Source organism: Salmo trutta, chromosome 29 (genome assembly GCF_901001165.1).
Source record: "Salmo trutta chromosome 29, fSalTru1.1, whole genome shotgun sequence".
NCBI classification, from domain to species: Eukaryota; Metazoa; Chordata; class Actinopteri; order Salmoniformes; family Salmonidae; genus Salmo; species Salmo trutta.
In genome coordinates this window covers 2,628,048-2,652,527 of record NC_042985.1, presented here as the reverse complement: position 1 = coordinate 2,652,527, position 24,480 = coordinate 2,628,048, and the positions used below count along the sequence as shown (strand labels likewise).

The window sequence follows — 24,480 nt, the reverse complement described above, 5'->3', positions numbered from 1 at the left end:
CAGATACCACTGGTACTATATATCTACCAGAACAGATACCACTGGTACTATATATCTACCAGGGCAGATACCACTGATACTATATATCTACCAGAACAGATACCACTGGTACTATATATCTACCAGAACAGATACCACTGGTACTATATATCTACCAGAGCAGATACCACTGGTACTATATATCTACCAGAACAGATACCACTGGTACTATATGTCTACCAGAACAGATACCACTGGTACTATATATCTACCAGAACAGATACCACTGGTACTATATGTCTACCAGAACAGATACCACTGGTACTATATATCTACCAGAACAGATACCACTGATACTATATATCTACCAGAACAGATACCACTGGTACTATATATCTACCAGAACAGATACCACTGGTACTATATATCTACCAGAGCAGATACCACTGGTACTATATATCTACCAGAACAGATACCACATGATAAAAGCATCTCTGCACTGCCCTTTGCAAAATAAGATTATTAAGGAAAGGAATATGGTATGATTATACAGCAACCTCACTTCTTATACTTGAAACCCTCACACATGCAACTAACACAATCACATGAAGATAAGAAGTCATAAACTCTGTGTCGTTAGGAAGCAGCAGAGAGAGAGAGAGAGCGAGATGCAGAGAGAGAGAGAGAAAGAGAGAGAGAGAGAGAGAGAGAGAGATGCAGAGAGAGAAAGAGAGAGAGAGAGAGAGAGAGAGAGAGAGATGCAGGGAGAGAGAGAGAGAGAGAGAGAGAGAGGAGAGAGAGAGAGAGAGAGAGAGAGAGAGAGAGAGAGAGAGAGAGAGAGAGAATCTAACAGGCATTGTGACACAGTGACAGATCTAACCATATTCAGCTTAGACTCCTCCCCCCACTCTCCCTCTCTACCCCCACTCTCCCTTTCTCCTCCCTCTCTCTTTTTTCTCTCTCCTCCTCCTCCTCCCCCCCCTCTGTCTCTCCCCCTCCCTCTCTCTTCCCCCTCTCTCATTCGCTCCCTCGCTCCTCCCCCTCGCTCCCTCACTCTCTCTCTCCCCCCCTTCCCCCCCTCTCTCCCCCCTCTCTCTCTCTCCCTCTCTCCATGTTCAGCCTATATGTACTCTTCATGGAGCTCCACCTCCCAACCCAGACTGACTCACATGGAGCAACACAACATATCACCAAGACTGTGACAATCTATTTCTACACAGTACTGTGTCACTCCACAGGCTACTAGTGGACTGTCTGTCTGGCAACTGTCTACTTCCCTTTGCCTGGCTGCTGAGGGGCTACTTACTGTAAGCCCTGTGGACTGTGGGACAAGCCGTGTTGGACCGTTGGATATTGGTCTCTTTCTTTAGTGCATAACTGTATGGATTAACTGCTGTTCTGTACCATGGCGTTCCTGACACTCCGGGAGGATTTCAACCATGGTAAGAGAGACAGAAGGCTGTAATATCAAGTTACAGACTAAGTTGAACAAGGCAGAAGAACAGTATAAGTGCAGAGGGACTCTGGTTGAAGTGTTCTATGGACATGTAGGAGAGTCTAAGGGACATGAGAGGTTTATTGGCTGGACATGTAGGAGAGTCTAAGGGACATGAGAGGTTTATTGGCTGGGCAAGTTCCTGTGCCTGTCTGTTTCAGCCGAATAGCAATTTAGTTTTTGACGATTGTAGATGAACAACGAGCGCTAGAGATGTCTGTATGTCTCTCTTTTTCTCTCTCTGTGGTGAGATATGGTGAGCTGGAAGCATGAGTGAAGGCTGAGGCAGGCAAAAAGACAGACAGGCAGAAAAGCAGGCAGGCAGAAAGACAGGCATGCAGGCAGGCTTGTGATGAGCTTCCTTTGATTATTCCCGCTGTCATCATCACAGCAGCAGAGTGACAGACGGGTGTAAACAGAATTTTCACATCTCCTTGGAGACACGGTAGTCAGAACCACTCTTCACACTCTGAGGACAGAGAACATTCTGTGCAGATGAAATAACACTGGAATTAAGTCCCAAATAGACCCCTATGCCCTAGGGTGCTATTTGTAATGCATCCTGGGACTCAGACAGGGATGTCTTAGCCCGTAAGGCACAGCACAGCGATACAAAGTGCTTCTGTAGTAACAGTGTAGACACAGGTGTGTTGTCCCTATGTGCATTAGGATAGAGTTTCAATTTGATATCAAAGTCACGGCAGCGTTGTCTTGTCAAATCCAGCTCCCACTATCTATGGTGCTACTTCATACTGACCATCTGCGTAGTAATACGGCTTCAGTTTCAACATATCAACATTAGTTACATAAGCAAGTGTGATTGATATCCTACTACTTCAGCTCCCCTCAGCAGGTTGACACAATCACGAACAATATGAATGTTCTTTGAGAGGGAGTCTAAGGGCCTCAACAAATGATACTGTAGACTAACCTTGAGAAGAGAGGAGGAGGAGGAGGAGAGGGGGAGGAAACAGGGGAAGAGAGGGGGAGGAGATATGAGAGAGGGAGGTGAGGAGAGAGAAGAGGGGAAGGAGAGGGGGAGGATATATGAGAGGGGGGAGAGGAGGAGGAGATATGAGAGGGGGGAGAGGAGGAGAGGGGGAGGAGATATGAGAGGGGGAGGTGAGAGGGGGAGGAGAGAGGAGAGCGGGAGGAGAGGGGGAAAGTGTGAGGACTCATTAGTACACTGGGACATTTTCAGCAACTTTGATTTACCTTTTTTTTCTTTTTACCTTTATTTAACTAGAACAAATTCTTATTTAGAATGATGGCCTACCCCGCCAAAACCCAGACAAAGCTGGGCCAATTGTGCGTCGCCCTATGGGACTCCCAATCACAGCTGGATGTGATACAGCCTGGAATCGAACCAGAAACTGTAGTGAGATGCACTGAGATGCAGTGCCTTAGACCACTGCCCCAACCGGGAGCCCAAATGACCTATGTCATAGTTATTGATCTATATATTACTGTAGTGATTGATCTATATATTACCGTAGTGATCTATATATTACTGTAGTGATTGATCTATATATTACTGTAGTGATTGATCTATATATTACTGTAGTGATTGATCTATATATTACTGTAGTTATTGATCTATATATTACCGTAGTGATCTATATATTACTGTAGTGATTGATCTATATATTACTGTAGTGATCGATCTATGTCATAGTTATTGATTTATGTGTGAGTGTGTGCGTGTGCCTAGGCGATTTGTATTCCATTCAGCTATTTTGCTTTTCCCCTTCATAGCTGATCTGTAGCCTGCTCCTTGGTCTCAAAATGCTCACGTCACCTCACCATGTCTGTCGCATAATAGACTAAGCATCCTTCCAGTCTCTCCATCCCACTAGTCTACATCATCATCCCAGGCTGGGTCAGGTAACGTTCTGCAGCATTCTCAGCCACATGGCTCTTCACATGGTCTGCTGGCCCTGTTGATGGACACTGCAGTTGATGGGAGCAACCTACCATATTGCTCCTGCTGCTTCCGCGTCCCGCCTCTTCCGGTCCTCTCATTAAACTGGCTGATTCTGGTGCTCGTTCATTCATCAACATATCCTACATATCCTCCTTCCCCTCCGCTGCTGCCTTTGCTGATGTTATTACATCACACTGGCTCACAGACTGACTGCTGAAGCTACTGCATAGCAGACAAGGACCCCAGACCTGCAGAATATATCTGAATATCTCTGGATCCGAATTTTTGGCTATTCTGTTTTATTTCTGTGTGATTTTTATTCGTTTATTCGGAATATTAAATTCGGGAGGATGTAGGTAGATCGCAGTGCGAGAGATTCCACATACCGCTAGTCGGGAAAAAAAAAGAAGACAAAAAAAGACAGCAGAAAAAGGCGACAAGCCCTGCGCATCATGACAGATGGACTATCTAAATCCTCACGCAGCACCAGTAACGTTTCCGAGCGACTTTTATCTCTAACGCGGCTAATAATGCAGTACTGTGTACCATAATCTGAAAATAGCATTAGGTAGCGCTCAGAAAACACTGCATTGCTGCTGAAGGATGAAAAACAACGGCAGCACCTCTGCAGTCTTCCGCAAGCAGAGGAATTTCCAAAACAAGTTTGTCTGTCTTGTCTGACTGACTTGCTTGGACGTTGACACAAATATTAGTATCTCTCTTGAGTGTTGATATTGAATATTTATTTTGAAAACATAAATATAATCCTCCGTCTCAACAATTGTGTGTGACATATGGTCCAAATGTAACAGGCACTGCACCTGTGCCGAGTCAATAACAGGTAAAATACATGCTAGAGAAATACAGAAAACTATAGGTCATGATTGATTGATTGATTGATTGATTTTGATGTGAAGATAAGCGTATACCGCCTATCGATCCTTGTTTTACTTTAAGTTTAATACATGAGGACTTCATTGAGCAGTCAGACTCAACCGCATAGTCTCTGTGTTTACTATAAACATAAGATATAGGCTTTATATATAGGCTCAATATTATTGTCAATTAGGCCTATAGGCTATGCATTATTTTAGGCTATAGGCTTTATATAGGCCTATAGGCTGAACATGATAGATTGTCAATTAGGCCTATGCATTATTTTATATACAGGCCTACGTCTAAAAACATTGACCTTCTGAATTAACATAATCCTAACTATCAGCAGTTTAATAATGAATTGATGTTAACTGTTTTAATGACTGTTACTTAGTGTTTAACTGTTTTGCGTTTGAGGTTTCCCAAGGCTGCTTTGATCCTCCATTCAATAGTGATGATGGCCTGTTAGTGTTTTTCCTTTGTATTGGGGTTATCTACTTAGGATAAGATTCTGCCTGGCTGTCAATAACTTCAGGGCCCACAGCGTAAAATAACAGTTTATTCAACACTAGGCTATTTTTAAACATAACAAAAAACATAGTCAGTAAAATAACATCAGACAAACATTAGACGATAGAATCGCCCTAAATATGTGTTTTATTCCGGTATTTTGAATTTACCGCCTGGTTTCCCATCGTCTCCATTCTCCACGTCTCTTGAATGACGCTGACGCAAGCAGCCAGTCTGAATGGCGATTGTAACAGACTCGCAGGGCAGTGCCAACGGAGCGCAGCCCGACTTTATATCGCTTTGAAAAACATAGCTATATCAAATGAAACGGACGAGAACAGTAAGTGATTCAATACTATTTCGGATAAGTGTATTGTTATGTGGGAAGGTCGTATTATGTTTTTAAACGGCAGATTACGTTGATTTTTCGATGTCGGTTTGGCAACGGCTTTGTGTTAGGAGGGAGTAGGATCCGCTGTTTTATACCTCAGAGGTACGACCACGTAGCCGACGGAGCTAGCTAGCTAGCGACTGGTTTGGGAGGTTAGCCAGCTAAACTACAGACCCTCAAGCCAACAACAGGCGCCTTTGTTCATGTCACGGGATCGTTGGAAAGCTCTCTATCAAACAAATATGTGGATAAACGTTGGTCATTTGATTCGATGTCATGTTTATATGGGTAACGTTATATAGTAGCCGTTGGCTGAATATCAACGACATTTAATTTCACCTGTAAAGTAGGATAAGCTAACAGTCAACTAGGGGTCTGTACCCCGAGATATCGCAGGAGTCGGAGGTTCATGACTTTTATGGGGGGGCGATCACATGGTTAACTTGGCTAGCAGTGGCTATCTGAAAAACCCCACGTTATGACGATGAACTAGCTTCACACAAAATAACCTATAGTCAGCAATACGGCGAATACGTTTTGTTGGCTAGCTGCTATCGCCATGTTATTTACATTTAAACAATTCGGTGTTTTTTGGCTACCTCCGTTTTGGATAAAGTGTGTAGCTAGTTAGCTACCTAGCGAACGATGCTACAGTAGCTAGTTTGCTAGCCGACTCAACTCCACGATTTACGATGGAGTTGAGCGGCGCAGTGTAACATCGATTTTTTTTAAAAAAGTAGCTTTTGTCCATTTGTCCCTAGATGACGGAATAGGGATTTGTTTTTACGTTTATGCTGTCCCTCAGTCCTCTCATGCAATGAGACATTCCCCAAAGCAAAGCTAAATAGAATGTTTGAAGGATAACAAAAAAGACCCGATTAAATCATTAAAATGCACATAAAAAAACTGCAAGTACTTTTTTTGAAAATAGTATACACTTTATTTATTTTTTTACTTGTTATTGTTTAGCCAGGCAGAGCTGTGGTGTCATTTAACAAGGAGCCGATGTAATAAATGAACTTCACTCGCTGCAGCAGAGGGGTGAGGACCAAGAGGACAGAGACTAGAGTGGGCTACCTCAGTGGAGCAGGAGAAGAGCAGCTGACTTTAGCCAGGCAGGCACATAAACACGGAAGTCACTAAATCCCGAGTGGCGCAGTGGTCTGAGAGTGGCGTAGGGGGCTAAGGCACTGCAGTCCCTGGTTCGAATCCAGGCTGCATCACATCCGGCCTTGTTTGGGAGTCCCATAGTGCGGCGCACAATTGGCCCAGCGTTGTCCGGGTTTGGCCTGCCTGGGTAGGCGATCATTGTAAATAAGAATTTGTTCTGAACTGACTTGCCTAGTTAAATAAATAAAATCAACCGAAAGTCACTGGGGCAGCCTATAAAAAGTATCTACATTTGTCTCTACTCATTTGCCAATAAAAGTCGCTGGAAGGATCTGACTTGCTAAATCTAGCAACAAAGTCGCTAAATTGGCACCACTGGAGTGTCGAGTCGCATTTAAAATGAAGTTTTTATTAAAAACTCCTGATTTCAGCACCCAAAGATTAGCCTGCTATTCTTTAGGTGCTGAAACAAGTATTTTTATAAAAACTGTCATTTTATGTGAGGTCGGCGTTCCAGTCCGCCCACTATTAAGCCAGGTGTACAGTCGTGGCCAAAAGTTGAGAATGACAAATATTAATTTCCACAAAGTTTGCTGCTTCAGTGTCTTTAGATATTTTTGTCAGATGTTACTATGGAATACTGAAGTATAATTAAAAGCATTTCATTAGTGTCAAAGGCTTTTATTGACAATTACATGAAGTTGATGCAAAGAGTCAATATTTGCAGTGTTGACCCTTCTTTTTCAAAATCTCTGCAATCCGCCCTGGCATGCTGTCAATTAACTTCTGGGCCACATCCTGACTGATGGCAGCCCATTCTTGCACTATCAATGCTTGGAGTTTGTCAGAATTTGTGGGTTTTTGTTTGTCCACCCACCTCTTGTGGATTGACCACAAGTTCTCAATGGGATTAAGGTCTGGGGAGTTTCCTGGCCAGTGACCCAAAATATTGATGTTTTGTTCCCGAGCCACTTAGTTATCACTTTTGCCTTATGGCAAGGTGCTCCATCACGCTGGAAGAGGCATTGTTCGTCACCAAACTTCCTGGATGGTTGGAAGAAATTGCTCTCGGAGGATGTGTTGGTCTTTATTCATGGCTGTGTTCTTAGGCAAACTTGTGAGTGAGCCCACTCCCTTGGCTGAGAAGCAACCCCACACATGAATGGTCTCAGGATGCTTTACTGTTGGCATGACACTGGACTGATGGTAGTGCTCACCTTGTCTTCTCCGGACAAGCTCTTTTCAGGATGCCCCAAACAATCGGAAAGGGGATTCATCAGAGAAAATGACTTTACCCCAGTCCTCAGCAGTCCAATCACTGTACCTTTTGCAGAATATCAGTCTGTCCCTGATGTTTTTCTTGGTGACTTCTTTGCTGCCCTTCTTGACACCAGGCCATCCTCCAAAAGTCTTCGCCTCACTGTGTGTGCAGATGCACTCACACCTGCCTGCTGCCATTCCTGAGCAAGCTCTGTACTGGTGGTGCCCCGATCCCGCAGCTGAATCAACTTTAGGAGACGGTCCTGGCGCTTGCTGGACTTTCTTGGGTGCCCTGAAGCCTTCATCACAACAATTGAATAGCTCTCCTTGAAGTTCTTGAAGATCCGATAAATGGTTGATTTAGGTGCAATCTTACTGGCAGCAATATCCTTGCCTGTGAAGCCCTTTTTGTGCAAAGCAATGATGACGGCACGTGTTTCCTTGCAGGCAACCATGGTTGACAGAGGAAGAACAATGATTCCAAGCACCACCCTCCTTTTGAAGCTTCCAGTCTGTTATTCGAACTCAATCAGCATGACAGAGTGATCTCCAGCCGTGTCCTTGTCAACACTCACACCTGTGTTAACGAGAGAATCACTGACATGTCAGCTGGTCCTTTTGTGGCAGGGCTGAAATGCAGTGGAAATGTTTTAGGGGGATTCAGTTAATTTGCATGGCAAAGAGGGACTTTGCAATTAATTGCAATTCATCTGATCACTCTTCATAACATTCTGGAGTATATGCAAATTGCCATCATTCAAACTGACACAGCAGACTTGGTGAAAATTAATATTTGTGTCATTCTCAACTTTTGGCCACGACTGTACACTACATGGTTTTGCCCCCGATTTAGCAGTCCCCAGACTGGTCTCATAGACTAGACGTAACATAGTAAAAGTAAATCCGGGACACTCAAGTTAGTATGATATGTTACGTTTGGTATTGTTACATAAGATAGGTTACTTAAGGCATAAATTAAAGGAGTGTGATTGGGTGGTCGTATAACGCGAACGTATAGCAACCTGAAGGTTGCATTTGAGCTAATTAGGACTTTGCAACTACCTACTTTTTTTTTTTTTTAGCTATTTTGCAACTACTTAGCATGTTAGCTAACCTTTCCCCTAACCCCTAAAGCTAACGTTAGCCACTTAGCAAAAAATTATCACAACAAATTGGAATATCATATGTTCAGCAAATTTGTAACATATATTGTACGAATTGCAATTTGTAACATATCATATGAAATGTATGATGGACATCCACCAATTAATAAATACCTTCCTAAACGTAACATATCATACTAAATTGAGTGTCTCGGATTTGCGTACAGTGTTAATGTGAAATACTCTGAGACCACGTTGTTGTCCCAGACAAGTTTTTGAGCTCGGATATGAAATCCCCATGTCGTTGCCTACGCTCGTTTAATGTGAGCGGGTCAGAGACGCAATCTGAGGTTTTCCGATCCAATCTTTGAGCAGTCCCAGACATCCCAAACATCCCAATATTTTCAAATGTTTGATTTTAACGGCACAAACTCTGCAATGCTCTTGTAGTGTGAGATGTGCAACGACAAATTTTGACTGAGAACGGTGATTATCTATAGCCAATGAGAGCTCGCTAGAGAAGCCAGTGAGATGACGTTGTTTCACATCACCCAGAATGTGTCGACTCGAGCAGGAGCCATGACTACTAGTATGTATTTGCCTTTTAACCAAAGTGTCAAGTTGGCCGACGTTAACAACCAATGTAATTCAATTAAAAAATGTTGGCAAGATATTTCAACTCTGTATGTAAAGTGTGAAAACTAAGCTAACATATGGAATTGTTTTAAGATGATCCTACGAAGGATCATTTATCTATTTTATTTTTTAAATTCAGGACCTATTTAGGTATAAAATATATATGAAACATTGAATTTGGCCTTACTGCTATTAGCTCATAGAAACACATTGAATAACAGATTGTATTGAGACGCAGCCCATACAGATGTCTCCAGGTTAAACAGGTGGATTTTGATGGGAATTTGTTTAAGCAAATTAGATTTCCGCAGGGGCGTGGACCTTGACTCCAGGCGTTTAACTGGCCGTGTGCCATATACATGTGGCCAGTTTATTAGGTACACCAATTTAGTACTGGGTCAGACCCCCCTTTGCCTCCAGAACAGCCTGAAATCTTCCGGGCATGGGAACATTGCTATCAATGGACCTAACGTGTGCCAGGAAAACATTCCTTGACAGTCTCTTAAGACCTCTCATCAACGAGCTGTTTTCGCCCACAGGACAGCCGCTGACTGGATGTTTTTTGTTTGTCGCACCATTCTCGGTATACCCTAGACACTGTCGTGCGTGAAAAGTCTAGGAGGCCGGCCGTTTCTGAGATACTGGAACCAGCATGCCTGGCACCGACGATCAGACCACACTCAGGCGCTTTAATTAGGGTTTTGGGCCAGTAACCTTAAGGTTGCTGGATCGATATCCCCGAGCTGACAAGGTAAAAATCTGTAATTCTGCCCCTGAGCAAGGCAGTTAACCCGGTGTGTTCCCCGGGCGCCAAAGATGTGGATTAAGGCAGCCCCCTGCACCTCTCTGACACGTTTCAGTTGGAGGCATTCAGTTGTACAACTGACTAGGTATCCCCCTTTCCCAAACTAGTTTTGCCCATTCTAACATCTGCCTAGCGACTTTCTGCAAACCATATGGTCTTTATTGCAACTTGGCTGGATTACAAAGCCAGGTAGCAAGCTATTTTTAGAAGTTTATTGAGTAAAACTGGACATTTTCCTCATAGTTCAAATATAAGACTATTTTCCAATAAATATCAAGGGTCTTATTCTGTTGATGTGATCGTCGATGCTTGGCTGCCGTTTGACATAAAGATTATCTCTCTCTTTTGTCGAATAATAATCAGATTGTAGTCTATACCCGCGGTGGTCTAGTGAGCGGTGGTCTAGTGAGCGGTGGTCTAGTGAGCGGTTGTCTAGTACACACGTGCCAATACCAGAATGGACACACTGGCTATACAACATTTGTTGTTGTGAAAACCATCAGTAGAATTAAAAATGTGATGAGAACCCATTTAACTAGCTTCTTTTCTTTTTTACATAGGAATTTAACCGCAACATGTATTTTGATGCGCACTATGTCATCATGCACAAGTCAATTTGATGGAAACTCTGGTGGGAAAATTAGCATATTGTTTTTATCCAGATTTTTGAATATTTGTGTGAAAATCTGTCGGCAATTGGATGAAAAACCTAGTTTGAAACTTTTGAAACGTATTAGCTAGCACTTCTCTCCATGTATTTCTCTTTTGGGTCATCTTAAATCGGACAGTGCCAGTGGTTTAGTCCGTTTGACGTCAGGCTATTAAAGGGTTGAATGGAACTATGTCAGGTCAGCCAGCCATGGAAGTGTTACTATTGTCTAATTGTTGTCTGATTGCTGACCTAAAGCATTGTGTTGTTTCTGTTTCAGGTTACGCCCATGTAAAATGGAGGATAGTTTTGATTGCGACTGTGGTGAGCTTGAGCCACCCGATTGTTGAGGGCCAGACTACTCTGTGAAGACTAAAAGGCAAGACACCATTTTGGATGAGCGGTGGTTCCAACAGGAAGAAGATTGAGTAAATACAAAAACAAAAAAAAATAGAATTTAAAATTGTAGTGCTTTTTAGCGCAATTAGAATCAATGCAGCTGCACAGGATGAGTCTATCACTGAATGTATCTGCACTGTGAGGATGCAACCAGATGCTGTTGTAGTTTTTGAATTGGCCTTTTGAGTTCATTCCATTATTGCTGGCTGTTAAACACTAAACATTTAAAAACGGTTTAATAACCGGAGAAGCAACAAAAAAAAACGATTTTGAAAAAGTAATTCATATTAGGCCTGAGAAACTTGCTCCATTTGTCAAACAAACATGACTTTCTACTCTGGTTGTGAGTCAGAGAGCCGTGTGATTCTGTGAGGGTTAGACAGGGGGAAACAGTAGTCTTCTGTAAGGGTTATATCACCCACATTTATATTTTCACAATATTACACACCAGTTAAGACCTCCTATAGCTTATTATCAGTCAGTTTGTCCGTTTTGTATTGAACAACCCCAAAAGTCAATAGAAACTTAGTCAAAACACCAAATCCAAGATGGCGGAGAAGTTTGAGTCTCTGATGAACATCCATGGGTTTGACCTGGGCCCACGTTACATGGACCTGAAGCCTCTGGGCTACGGAGGGAACGGCCTGGTGTTCTCAGCCGTCGACACGGACTGCGACAAACGCGTGGCGGTGAAGAAGATCATCCTGACGGACCCTCAGAGCGTCAAACACGCCCTGAGAGAGATCAAGATCATCAGGAGGCTGGACCACGACAACACCGTCAAGGTAACACAGGAAATGCAGTAACCAACTGTACAATACCTTTTTATTGGCCATTCGTATGGAAATGTCTGTTGTCAGGATAGCAGTGGAATGGGTCAGCTCCTAACACTGCAGACAGTGGGGGGAACTCCCCTTGCTCAAGTCACACTGCAACATCAAACTCTGCAGTCATATGACTTGGCCTGAGTAGAACAATACAGGTCACTTCCAATTGCTGGACTACCTCACACTAGTTACTGCTAAAGCACTTGAGTCACATTACACACAGTCAAGAACATACAGACAACATGCAGGTGTATCTTCTCATATGAGTTGATGTTAACATATGAACACCTTCCCTCTGCCAGGTATTTGAGACTCTAGGGCCCTGCGGTCGCCACCTAACAGATAATATTCTCTACTTCCTCTGCCAGGTATTTGAGACTCTAGGGCCCAGCGGTCGCCACCTAACAGATAATATTCTCTACTTCCTCTGCCAGGTATTTGAGACTCTAGGGCCCAGCGGTCGCCACCTAACAGAGGACATAGTCTCTCTGACAGAGGTGAACTCTGTGTACATCGTCCAGGAGTACATGGAGACAGACCTGTGTCAGCTCCTGGAGAGGGGTCTTCTCTCTGAGGACCACGCCAGACTCTTCATGTACCAGCTGCTGAGAGGCCTCAAGTACATCCACTCTGCCAACGTACTGCACAGAGACCTGAAGCCTGCCAACTTGTTCGTCAACACAGAGGACCTGGTGCTGAAGATAGGAGACTTTGGGCTGGCCCGGATCATGGATCCTCACTACTCACACAAGGTAAGAGGCTAAAACAGAGACTAGTTAAACTAACAGTCATTACTGTCTGTAATAACCATGTGATACCTGCCTAGCGTTCTGGCTTTATTGCCCAGAAACCAACTGGGCTAGTCCCTCAGGTGACGCTATCAGCCTATCACACCACACTGCACCGCAGGAAGTTAACAAGGAGGTATGGTAGTTCCTGAAGTCGCGCCTCCGTTTCCCTTCCCAGGGGAAATGCTTCCGCTGAGATAAGGGCCCTGGGAACCAATATTTCCGTTGAGAGGTGGGAGGCCGCATCCACATCCTGCCCCGGTGCTGAGGACAAGAGTTTAGGCTGTGTGGCGTTGACCACCAGGCTGTGTGGCGTTGACCACCAGGCTGTGGTGTAGATTGTGCACCAGTTGGGCGTTCGAACTTCAAAGATATGGAAATTAGGCTCAGATGTCTAGCTCTGGGAGAATGTAGGTTGAGGTGGGTCTTTCTCCAGCTGTACACTGCTCCTTGGACAGGACTCGGAGGGGAGAGCAGGGGTCACAGAAGAATGAAGAAAGGGGTGAGGAGAGAGCTGAGGAGTGGAGTAGTCACCATGCAGCTACAGGTGTCTTAGATTAGTCATCACCAGGGCCTGTCTGGTGTGGGACTCAGCCCTCTCTCTGGCACCGCACAGGATACACTCAGGACTTTTACAGTTAGCTAGGCCTCACACTTTCTCACACACACACTGCTCAGCCCCAAGCCAGAGTCTTTTACAGCTAGGCCACAGCTTCACACACACACAGACCAAAAGCAGCTGGTTTTAGTGGCTCATATCACAGATCAAGTGTTGACTCGCTACTCTCCAATGACGCATCGCTGAGAACACTCTCTCCTTTGAATAGCAATCGTGCTGGGGACACGGCAGGATACTGGCATTTCCATTTCAGTGTGTGTGTGTGCGCTGCAGGTGCCTGTTTGAAGTTCAAGAGAGATTTTCTCACGATCTTCAGTCTCTGTAGCCAGACACCCCTCCATATTCCCTCCTCTTCCTCCCTCTCCTAGCCCCTATAGCAGCTCTGCTCTGTTTTGCTGTGGGTTTTCCCTATATAAGCAGGTTTTGTTTTGATGACATGGAGGCAAGGGAATGGCCTATTGAGAAGACCCTCTGCTGACGTCAACTCTTTTTGTATTTCTGTGGACTGCAGAAGCTCAAGTGTGTGTGTGTGTGTGTGTGTGTGTGTGTGTGTGTGTGTGTGTGTGTGTGTGTGTGTGTGTGTGGACCCGCTTCTCTGCATAGAATCACGGCCATTTGGTGCCGCATTCCATGTACCATCCAGAGAGCCTGGACACACACACACACAGCCTGAGTGGACGGGGGGGGCAACCACTTGACTCCCGTGCCCCTGCCTGCCCAAGCTGCCCTGCTGTTGGGGTAGCTGGCTGGCTCTGCCTCTCTGCATGCTATTTGTACAGCTCACTCTGTCTAAATAAAGAACCAGCCCATTTGCAGCAACTAACCTTGGTCTCTTGTGTGGTATATGGCACGATGTAATGCCTGGATACAGCCCTTAGCCGTGGTATATTTGTCATATACCACAAACCCCCGATGTGCCTTATTGCTATTAGAACCTGGTTACTAACGCAATTAGAGCAGTAAAAATGTATGTTTTGTCATACCTGTGGTATACGGTCTGATATACCCCGGCTGTTAGCCAATCAGCATCCAGCTTATATTTTTATATATCCATCTTCAGCTAGACCTACTCCATGTCCTGTGTTGTACATGACCAGAGATGGGCCCTGACTGGCTTAATATGACCAGAGATGGGCCCTGACTGGCTTAATATGACCAGAGATGGGCCCTGACTGGCTTAATATGACCAGAGATGGGCCCTGACTGGCTTAATATGACCAGAGATGGGCCCTGACTGGCTTAATATGACCAGAGATGGGCCCTGACTGGCTTAATATGGCCACCATTTGTCTCTGATTGGGTTTAGGTGATTGGGTTCTTATGGAGATTACATTGTCCGTTTCTCAGACTTCCTTTAGGCTCCTATTGAATTTCTCAGAATTTGTCCCATCCCCCCACCCTTAGAAATATTCTAAACTTTGCTAGAGGATTGAGTGGTTCTGTATGTTGAGTGGTTCTGTATGTTGAGTGGTGAGTTTCTCTGAGCCTCCTCAGCCTGCTTCTGTGGGACCCACAGCAGTCAAACACCCGGTGGCCCGCCACCAAGAATGTCTGGAATCCACGTGCAGGCAGGAATCAAGCATCCTGTGCATTTCCCTCCCAGCCAGCCAGCCAGTCAATCATTCCTTTGTCCTGCCTATCGTGGGAGCCTTTCTCCAAGGCTAGAGCTGTTCTCAAGCTGCTAGCGTAGCATAATCATGCCCTGAGGTTAAGCAGGGAACGGGGCTCCGCTGTTACAACCAGTGTTAGTTTAGCATTTAGCTTAGCGTGCCCTTTGGCTGACTAGACGCATGGGTTGGCAAAAGCATTGCATTTGCGTCCGTTAGCTTAGCATTAGCAATAGCGTCCCTTTCGGCTTAGCACAGTGAGCATGGCAGGGACTCGGCTGGCTGTAGACCAGAGTTAGCTAGCTTAGCAGTTAGCTTAGCTTAAGTGCGCCCTTCAGTGAAGCAGGGCAAGGGGCATGGCTGTGTAGACTAGCATTAGCTGAGTGATATGACATCTGCTCAGTGAGGCAACTTGACCTCCTATTTACAAGATGTAATCCAACCCTGAAGATTTCTTAATGCAAAATGGCCTTGACATACATACTGAAGGGTTTGTTTATAGGAATATAAATGTTTTATTGAACCCAGTTTTGTTCTAGGAAGTTAGACAAAATGAAGACAATAACATGACGGTCTTTTACATGTGAGCAACAAGTGGTTTTGGGGTGTTTTTTTTTTAAACCAAGCTAAGTTAGTCATTTTCCAAACAAGTCCTTTTCATCTAAAACTCTGAAAAGACGTTGGTGTGAATGAGACGTATATTCCCGAAAAACCCTCCAGGCCTGTGTGTCATTATGAAGAAACAGCAGAGAGACTGTTAAGGTTGCAGATGGTAGCTGCTTTTGATGTGCAGGTGTACATTTCCTGGAATGTTATAAGGAGAGAGAGGGGTGGACTGGGGGGGGGGGAGACTGAGAGAGAGGGGGGGAGAGATCGTCATTTCACCACCACACATGTTTCCTGCTGTAGCTCGGATCACTCCACCACAGTCCTCCTCCCATGACACACATACTCACGTTGACCCAATTACCCAGCTATAGCAACACACACACAGCGCTCCGCTTGGCTCGCCGCTTCTGCTCCAAGGTTCACAAGGCTTTTAAAACGGCAGGGAAAAAATGACTTGAGTCGTGTGTTTTTCATGTTTTTTAATCAGAGCAACAGCTCTAAAAGAAACCATTCTCTCTAATCAACACGTTTTATTTTGACCCACAAAGCCATGCCTAACACACATCTCCTGGGGATTAAAGCTGTGTATATAAAGCCATGCCTAACACACATCTCCTGGGGATTAAAGCTGTGTGTGTAAAGCCATGCCTAACACACATCTCCTGGGGATTAAAGCTGTGTATATAAAGCCATGCCTAACACACATCTCCTGGGGATTAAAGCTGTGTGTATATAAAGCCATGCCTAACACACATCTCCTGGGGATTAAAGCTGTGTGTATATAAAGCCATGCCTAACACACATCTCCTGGGGATTAAAGCTGTGTGTATATAAAGCCATGCCTAACACACATCTCCTGGGGATTAAAGCTGTGTGTATATAAAGCCATGCCTAACACACATCTCCTGGGGAATAAAGCTGTGTGTATATAAAGCCAAGCCTAACACATCTCCTGGGGATTAAAGCTGTGTGTATATAAAGCCAAGCCTAACACATCTCCTGGGGATTAAAGCTGTGTGTATATAAAGCCATGCCTAACACACATCTGGGGATTAAAGCTGTGTGTATATAAAGCCATGCCTAACACACATCTCCTGGGGATTAAAGCTGTGTGTGTGTGTGTGTATGTATATGTGTGTATGTATATGTGTGTGTATGTATATCAGTCAGTGTGTGTGTGTGTGTGTGTGTATAGCTACTAATCCTCTGTCACCAGGTTCTCTGAGACAACCCTATAGTACTCTACAACTGCTGCCTTCCTCTTATTTTCCTCCTCCCCTTCCTCTACACTCCCTTTTCATCCTCCCTCCCTCTCTTCCTCTCCTCACTCCCCCCTTCCTTCCACTGAGGTGTTAGCCACCCATCTGAGACAGAAACATATGATGTATTTTTTTTCTCTAAACCACATTGCACAAATGAAGCTAAAGTAAAAATGTGAACTATTCTACACAGATAAAGGCTTTACGTAGAGAACCATAGCATGGCTGTACTTCCTGTCTTGAATGGAAGACCCACTAGTCTGGTAGTGAGAACAGCACAGCGCTCAGTGAGTGGAAACAGGTTTTCTCTCTGTCACACACTGGGCTAGATAACACTGCCTCTCTGACTGTTGCAAACCTGTGGCTTTGGTCTGGTCTGGAGAAATGACTTACTGTGTCACTCCGGCTGTCAGGGGTGTGTGTGTGTGACGTGTATGAATTCTCCTGAAATGAGTTAGGCAAAGCACTAGCTAGAATGTTCACTTGTGGTAATCTGCTGTGGATTCTCAGAACTTCTTTCATTCTACACTTCTTATGCAACATTACGGGCAGGCTACCATGCTGGTTGTTGCTAAATCTCTGACTACAGTTGTCTGACTGCTGGGAACTGCTTGGAGTTTCCTCATTTGTGATTAGTGTATTGACTGATTTCATGACATTCTGCTGGCTGGTTGGCTGGCAGACTGTTCTGGCTGGCTGGTTTTCTGACTGCTCCTTCAGTTGCTTAAAAGCTGTTGATGCAAGAGAGACATCTACCCATTTCTAAATATACCCACCCAGCCAACCTGGCCTTGGTGTTGCTTAGAATATCCACCAGCTTTTATTGACAAGATCATTTCTCCATCTCTACATCTAGATCATTCTGTCATTCAACCTAGATCATTTCCAGTTGGTCCACATGTCCCGTGGCCCGCTAGCTGAGCCTTGTTGGCCCGCTAGCTGAGCCTTGTTGGCCCGCTAGCTGAGCCTTGTTGGCCCGCTAGCTGAGCCTTGTTGGCCCGCTAGCTGAGCCTTGTTGGCCCGCTAGCTGAGCCTTGTTGGCCCGCTAGCTGAGCCTTGTTGTCCCGTGGCCCGCTAGCTGAGCCTTGTTGTCCCGTGGCTCGCTAGCTGAGCCTTGTTGTCCCGTGGCCCGCTAGCTGAGCCTTGTTGGCCCGCTAGCTGAGCCTTGTTGGCCCGCTAGCTGAGCCTTGTTGGCCCGCTAGCTGAGCCTTGTTGGCCCGCTAGCTGAGCCTTGTTGGCCCGCTAGCTGAGCCTTGTTGGCCCGCTAGCTGAGCCTTGTTATGAGCTGAAGACATTAGACTGTTTAGTGTGGGACTATCCTACCTGAGCTAATTCATTGATTTATTGGTATGTCCATAATAAAGGAGGCCATGCTTACAGACTGGTGTTCATTACATTTAGAAGGTCAGCACAACCTGTGTGCTTGTCAAAATTGTATAATGATATTCTGATTGACACACACGGGGTGTGTGTGTGTGTGTGTGAGTGAGTGAGCCTTTCTAGCGACAGAGACCGAAACAGCCAGCTCACCACTCTGACGTAGCAGGGAACCAAACAGAAGAAAATGAAACCCAACGGGGAGGGACCTACCTGAATTTGTCCAATAGAAACTTGTTTTCATTGCAAAATGTTTACCGTTTGGATTAAATGGTTTCATTTGCGAAATGTTTTCGACTAATGATTTCTCCCCAGGTCAGAGGGTGTTGTTTTAACGCTGTAACACACACACGCACACACACATCCCACAGCATGGGACCTTGTGGGGATCTATAATTGATTTCCATTCAAAATCCTATTTTCCTTAACTGCTAACCCTTAAGCTTAAAAAAGCCTTTGTCCTTGTGTGTGTGATCTTGTTTTACTGTCCTTGTGGGGACTTTTTGAGGATGGAAGAACAAGACAGGGCACTGGTTTGGTGGGTGCCTTTTGTGTTGCAGGGCCTGAGGGCAGACTGGCAGGCAGCGTATTGTTGCTGACTCTACTGTCCCGGAAGTACAGATTGGTGTGTGTGTGTGAGAGAGGCAGGGGGATTATCCTGCTCTATGTGGCTGCTGACTGGGCCTGTGCATGTGTCCTCCCTCTTTCTCTCCCTTTTTTCTCCTTTCTGTATTTTCTCTCCCTTTTCATCTGTCCATTTTTGTGCGGCCAGGGGCCAGGCTGTAGCGGCCAGGCTGTAGCGGCCAGGGGCCAGGCTGTAGCTGCAGGGGCCAGGCTGTAGCTGCAGGGGCCAGGCTGTAGCGGCCAGGGGCCAGGCTGTAGCGGCCAGGGGCCAGGCTGTAGCGGCCAGGGGTCAGGCTGTAGCGGCCAGGGGTCAGGCTGTAGCGGCCAGGGGCCAGGCTGTAGTTGGAGGAGTGGGTGGGTTGGATTGAGCTCTGGGACAAACGTACGTGTATCTCCTATCGTCACTGAGGATACTGCAGGCAGGTCTAATGTGACAGGGCCCGAGCAGAGCTTTAGGAGCTTTGATCTACCAGGGTGGGTGACTGGCCGCTGGGTAACAGAAACAAACAGCGACGGTGGCTGTCTCCCAAATGGCAGCCTATTCCCTTTACAGTGCACTACTGTTGACCAGGGTCCATGTAGGGAATAGGGAGCCAAAGGGGAAGCGTCCAGAAGCAGCTTGTTCTGTTGATACAGCTTTGATGAGTCTGCTTCTCAACCATTAAGAGGTCGTTAACTGAATGCAGTTAACAGGATCAATGGTGCTTTTGAAATCAATACAAGCCTGGACACACACACACATACACACTGCAGTACAGTAGGATGACAACTGTTTCATTAATATAAATAAACTAGTAAGCTATGGGTCTGTGTTTTAGGTGTATCTCATAAGAGCTGATAAACCAGTTTCAGTCACATTCGGTTTATTCATTCTGAACACACACACACACACACAGAGGGAGGGAGGGAGGGGTTGAGTCATTCTGAACAGAGAGGGAGGGAGGGAGGGAGGGAGGGGTTGAGTCATTCTGAACAGAGAGGGAGGGAGGGAGGGAGGGAGGGGTTGAGTCATTCTGAACAGAGAGGGAGGGTCCTATGAATTCAGGTTTATCAGGCTCTTGCTCCCATTCAACTCTTTTTAGTGTGCACTTCTCACTAAAGCCTTGTTAACTCAACTCACCCTCCCCTTTTCCTCTCTCCCTCCCTCTCCAGGGTCATCTTTCTGAGGGCTTGGTGACTAAATGGTACCGGTCTCCTCGCCTGCTGCTCTCCCCTAACAATTACACCAAGGCCATTGACATGTGGGCTGCTGGATGCATCTTCGCCGAGATGCTCACCGGGAAAACGCTCTTCGCAGGTCAGTCAAGCACAGACTCACACTGGTGACCTGTGAGGCAGGTGACTGCCACTGAGCTATGGGGCAGAAATGTAGGCCACAGGCTTCATGGCACGTGGGTTCTGGCAGAGCTCACACACCTCACACTCTGACTGACATGGCGTAACTGATATGGGGCAGACAGTGAAGTGGTGCCACGGGGGTATGGATATGGTGCTGCTTGTCTATATCGGTGTTAACTCTTGGGGGGGTGTAACCTTGAAAGCTAGCTAGCTAACTGAGGTAACTTTGGGAGTTGGCTAGCTAAACTGAGGTAACTTTGGGAGTTGGCTAGCTAAACTGAGGTAACTTTGGGAGTTGGCTAGCTAAACTGAGGTAACTTTGGGAGTTGGCTAGCTAAACTGAGGTAACCTGGGGAGTTGGCTAGCTAAACTGAGGTAACCTGGGGAGTTGGCTAGCTAAACTGAGGTAACCCGGGGAGTTGGCTAGCTAAACTGAGGTAACCCGGGGAGGTGGCTAGCTAAACTGAGGTAACCCGGGGAGTTGGCTGGCTAACCTGAGGTAACCCGGGGAGTTGGCTGGCTAAACTGAGGTAACCTGGGGAGTTGGCTAGCTAAACTGAGGTAACCCGGGGAGTTGGCTAGCTAAACTGAGGTAACCCGGGGAGGTGGCTAGCTAAACTGAGGTAACCCGGGGAGGTGGCTGGCTAACCTGAGGTAACCCGGGGAGTTGGCTGGCTAACCTGAGGTAACCCGGGGAGTTGGCTAGCTAAACTGAGGTAACTTTGGGAGTTGGCTAGCTAAACTGAGGTAACCTGGGGAGTTGGCTAGCTAAACTGAGGTAACCTGGGGAGTTGGCTAGCTAAACTGAGGTAACCCGGGGAGGTGGCTAGCTAAACTGAGGTAACCCGGGGAGGTGGCTAGCTAAACTGAGGTAACCCGGGGAGGTGGCTGGCTAACCTGAGGTAACCTGGGGAGTTGGCTAGCTAACCTGAGGTAACCTGGGGAGTTGGCTGGCTAACCTGAGGTAACCTGGGGAGTTGGCTGGCTAAACTGAGGTAACTTTGGGAGTTGGCTGGCTAACCTGAGGTAACTTTGGGAGTTGGCTGGCTAAACTGAGGTAACTTTGGGAGTTGGCTGGCTAAACTGAGGTAACTTTGGGAGTTGGCTGGCTAACCTGAGGTAACTTTGGGAGTTGGCTGGCTAACCTGAGGTAACTTTGGGAGTTGGCTGGCTAACCTGAGGTAACTTTTGGGAGTTGGCTGGCTAACCTGAGGTAACTTTTGGGAGTTGGCTGGCTAACCTGAGGTAACTTTTGGGAGTTGGCTGGCTAACCTGAGGTAACTTTTGGGAGTTGGCTGGCTAACCTGAGGTAACTTTTGGGAGTTGGCTGGCTAACCTGAGGTAACTTTTGGGAGTTGGCTGGCTAACCTGAGGTAACTTTTGGGAGTTGGCTGGCTAACTGACTGAATCTTGTGCTTAGTGACCAGACAGAGAAGCATCAGGTCCTATTTTTAGTCTTTGGTATCACTCACTCGACCGGGGATCAAACCATACCAACCTTTCAATCTCATGGTGGACATTAACCACAAGGCCACTGAGTTGGTGATCCGACAGTTGGGTGTAAACAAACCCTGTGTTATCCTGTAATAACCTGTGTCCTCCTGTGTTTTTAATCCTGTTTTGAACGGGTGTTCTGCAGGAGCACATGAGCTGGAGCAGATGCAGCTGATCTTGGAGTCCATCCCTGTGCTGAGAGAAGAGGACAGGCAGGAGTTACACAGTGTTATCCCCGTCTTCATACACGGTGACATGTCCCAGCCGCACAACCCACTGGTCAAGCTACTGCCTGACGTCAGCCCACATGGTGAGTCAAGACACACACACGCAGTCGTGTAGACACATACACGGTGACATGTCCCAGCTACACAACCCACTGGCCAAGCTACTGCCTGACGTCAGCCCACAGCTTGAGTCTAGACACAAATTCACACTCGTGACGTACAAACACACACTGGACAAACAGATGGCTGACATCATACCACCAGGTGAACACACACAAACTAACACACTCCTATTCTATACCATATGGTAAATGCTCCTCTTCCCTTCCAGCCCTGGATTTCCTGCAAAAGATCCTGACCTTTAACCCCATGGACCGTCTGACAGCAGAAGAAGCCCTAGCCCACCCCTACATGTCTGACTACTCCTTCCCCCTGGACGAACCCGTCTCCCTGCACCCCTTCCACATAGAGGATGAGGTGGATGATATCTTACTGATGGACCAGGGTCACAGCCACACCTGGGACAGGTACATGGAGACATACTGTAGGACTGTAGGACATACTTACAACTGGGTTCCATAGCTAGCTAGTTATAGAAGAGGATTTCTTTACTGTGGATGTCAAACTCAGGGGTTTGTGCTTGGGTTGTCTTAACCCTTTATCTCCCTCCTGCCATCAGGTACCATGACAGCCAGCTTTCAGAAGGGGACTGGCACCTCCACACCCACAGCACTCTGGACACTGACGAGGTACAGGTGGACCCTCGGGCTCTGTCTGACCAAACTGACGAGGAGGAGGTCCAGGTACGGAGAGAAACACACACACACACACACACACACACACACACACACACCTTCCTCAAGTCACCACTCTAACCCCTGTCCCTCCTACCCCTCCAGGTGGACCCTCGTAAGTATGCAGACGGAGACCGGGAGTTCCTGGACGATCCTTCCTACGGCTACTCCTCCCTCTTCACTCCCGAACGCTCGTGGCCCGACCCCGATGACGAACACTTCGACCTTCACCACGAGAACAAGTACTGTGACCTGGAGTGTTCCCACACCTGTAACTACAAGGTGGTGTCTCCATCCTATCTGGATAACCTGATCTGGAGGGACAGCGAGGTCAACCACTACTACGAGCCCAAGCTCATTATAGATCTGTCCAACTGGAAGGAGCAGCAGAGTAAAGAGAAACAGGCTCAGGCTGCAGGCAGAGACAAGGAGCACAAGGCCCAGAAGAGCAAGTGTGAGAAGAACGGCCTGGTGAAGGCTCAGATGGTTCTACAGGTAGAGAAGGGCCCCGTGGAGAAGGACTCCCAGCAAGAGAAGAACCAGACCCAGACTACTCAACAGAATCAAGGCTTTGACTTTGACTCCTTCATCGCCGGCACCATCAAACTGAGCCTGCAAACTGAGCCCAGCGACGTGGGACTCCTGGGGGACGTGGGCCTCCTGAGCGAGGTGGGAGTGGGCCTCCTGAGCGAGGTGGGCCTCCTGAACGAGCTCAACTCGTCTGTGTCCCAGCTGGAGGCTCCGCGGTCAGGCTCCATGTCCAAAACCATCAGCCAGGAGAAGGAGGAGAAGTGTCTGGTGAACTTTGCTCAGGTCAGCATCACCGTGGGGACCGCTGGGTCTGGGGCGCGTCCCGCACACCCCTGGGAGAGCTTCGGAGGGGGGGAGAGGGTGGAGGAGCGGAGAGGTGGGTGTCTGACGGACGGGGCGGGGCGCTGGGACGTTGGGAAAGAGGAGCAGCTCCAGAAGGACAGCTCCTACACCAGCTACCTGGACAGACTGTTCAGCAGGAAGGACGAGGGCAGCGGGGAGACTGCTGCTAGCGCCGCCGACACCCCAGAACCTGAGCCCTCGGATGTGGGAGGGGAGAGGGAACGGGACGAGGGGGGCTTCCTGGCGCGGAGCGGAGAAATCATGTTTAACATGCAGCTGGACTCTCTGGCGCTGCCGGGGTTCGACGCTACGACCGATGTGCCGCTCAAATCCATCCAGGCCTCCCTCGCTCCCTCCACGGTCAAATGCTCGCCTCAGATCGCCCACACAACCTACAGCAGCTTCTTCAAGCATCTGAATTAAAAACCCAAACGATACAATACCATGCTCCTCACAGTGCAAGATCTCTAGGCTGGTTCTGTTGTCCTTGTATTTTATTTCATTATGATAGTAATGTTATTTTACTTGAATCATTTCATACCTTATCGTATGGCTCCTTTTTAAAATCTAAACTTTTATTTGTATTTTTTTAGTTGTAGGAGTTAAAGGTAAAATAGACTGGGTTGAAAGTTGCTAACAGATCAAACGTCAGAGTTATTACCTCGGGTCACTGGGCCTACCTGAGTTGATCTCCCCAGTTATCCCTCAGCATCCACAAACTGGCAGCATTTACACTGCACACTGAGTACTGTAGACTAAAGGAGAGAAGGAAAGGGGAAGAGATAAGAAAGGTGGAGAATTGGATAGGAGATAGAGGGATATGAGAAGTGGTGCTATGCTAGCAGAACAGCCCTGTTCATCCTGCAGCCTTCCCCTGAGCTCATCACTGATCTAAGACCTGGCTGAA

The 24,480-nt window shown here is 46.8% G+C and overlaps 1 protein-coding gene across 3 annotated transcripts; it reads left to right on the top strand.

The window, feature by feature from the left end:
• Positions 1-1,179: 1,179 nt before the first annotated feature.
• Positions 1,180-24,480, top strand: LOC115166761 (mitogen-activated protein kinase 6). Of its 3 annotated transcripts, none has more exons than XM_029720539.1 (8): positions 1,180-1,421; positions 11,019-11,922; positions 12,399-12,716; positions 20,000-20,144; positions 21,825-21,989; positions 22,238-22,433; positions 22,586-22,709; positions 22,806-24,480. In XM_029720539.1, the coding sequence occupies exons 2-8, from the start codon at positions 11,686-11,688 to the stop codon at positions 23,994-23,996; spliced, it is 2,376 nt and encodes a 791-aa protein (XP_029576399.1). In that variant the 5' UTR covers positions 1,180-1,421; positions 11,019-11,685; the 3' UTR covers positions 23,997-24,480. The 3 variants fall into 3 exon arrangements, with proteins under 3 accessions (XP_029576399.1, XP_029576401.1, XP_029576398.1); XM_029720541.1 differs by lacking the exon at positions 1,180-1,421 and adding an exon at positions 4,055-4,239; XM_029720538.1 differs by lacking the exon at positions 1,180-1,421 and adding an exon at positions 4,996-5,124.

Bases quoted from the DNA above. Each gene is read 5' to 3' on its own strand.
- LOC115166761 (XM_029720539.1), top strand. From the start codon at position 11,686: ATGGCGGAGAAGTTTGAGTCTCTGATGAACATCCATGGGTTTGACCTG. The intron at 12,717-19,999 runs GTAAGAGGCTAA...CTCCCTCTCCAG, and splicing joins ATCCTCACTACTCACACAAG to GGTCATCTTTCTGAGGGCTT. The intron at 22,710-22,805 runs GTACGGAGAGAA...CTACCCCTCCAG, and splicing joins CTGACGAGGAGGAGGTCCAG to GTGGACCCTCGTAAGTATGC.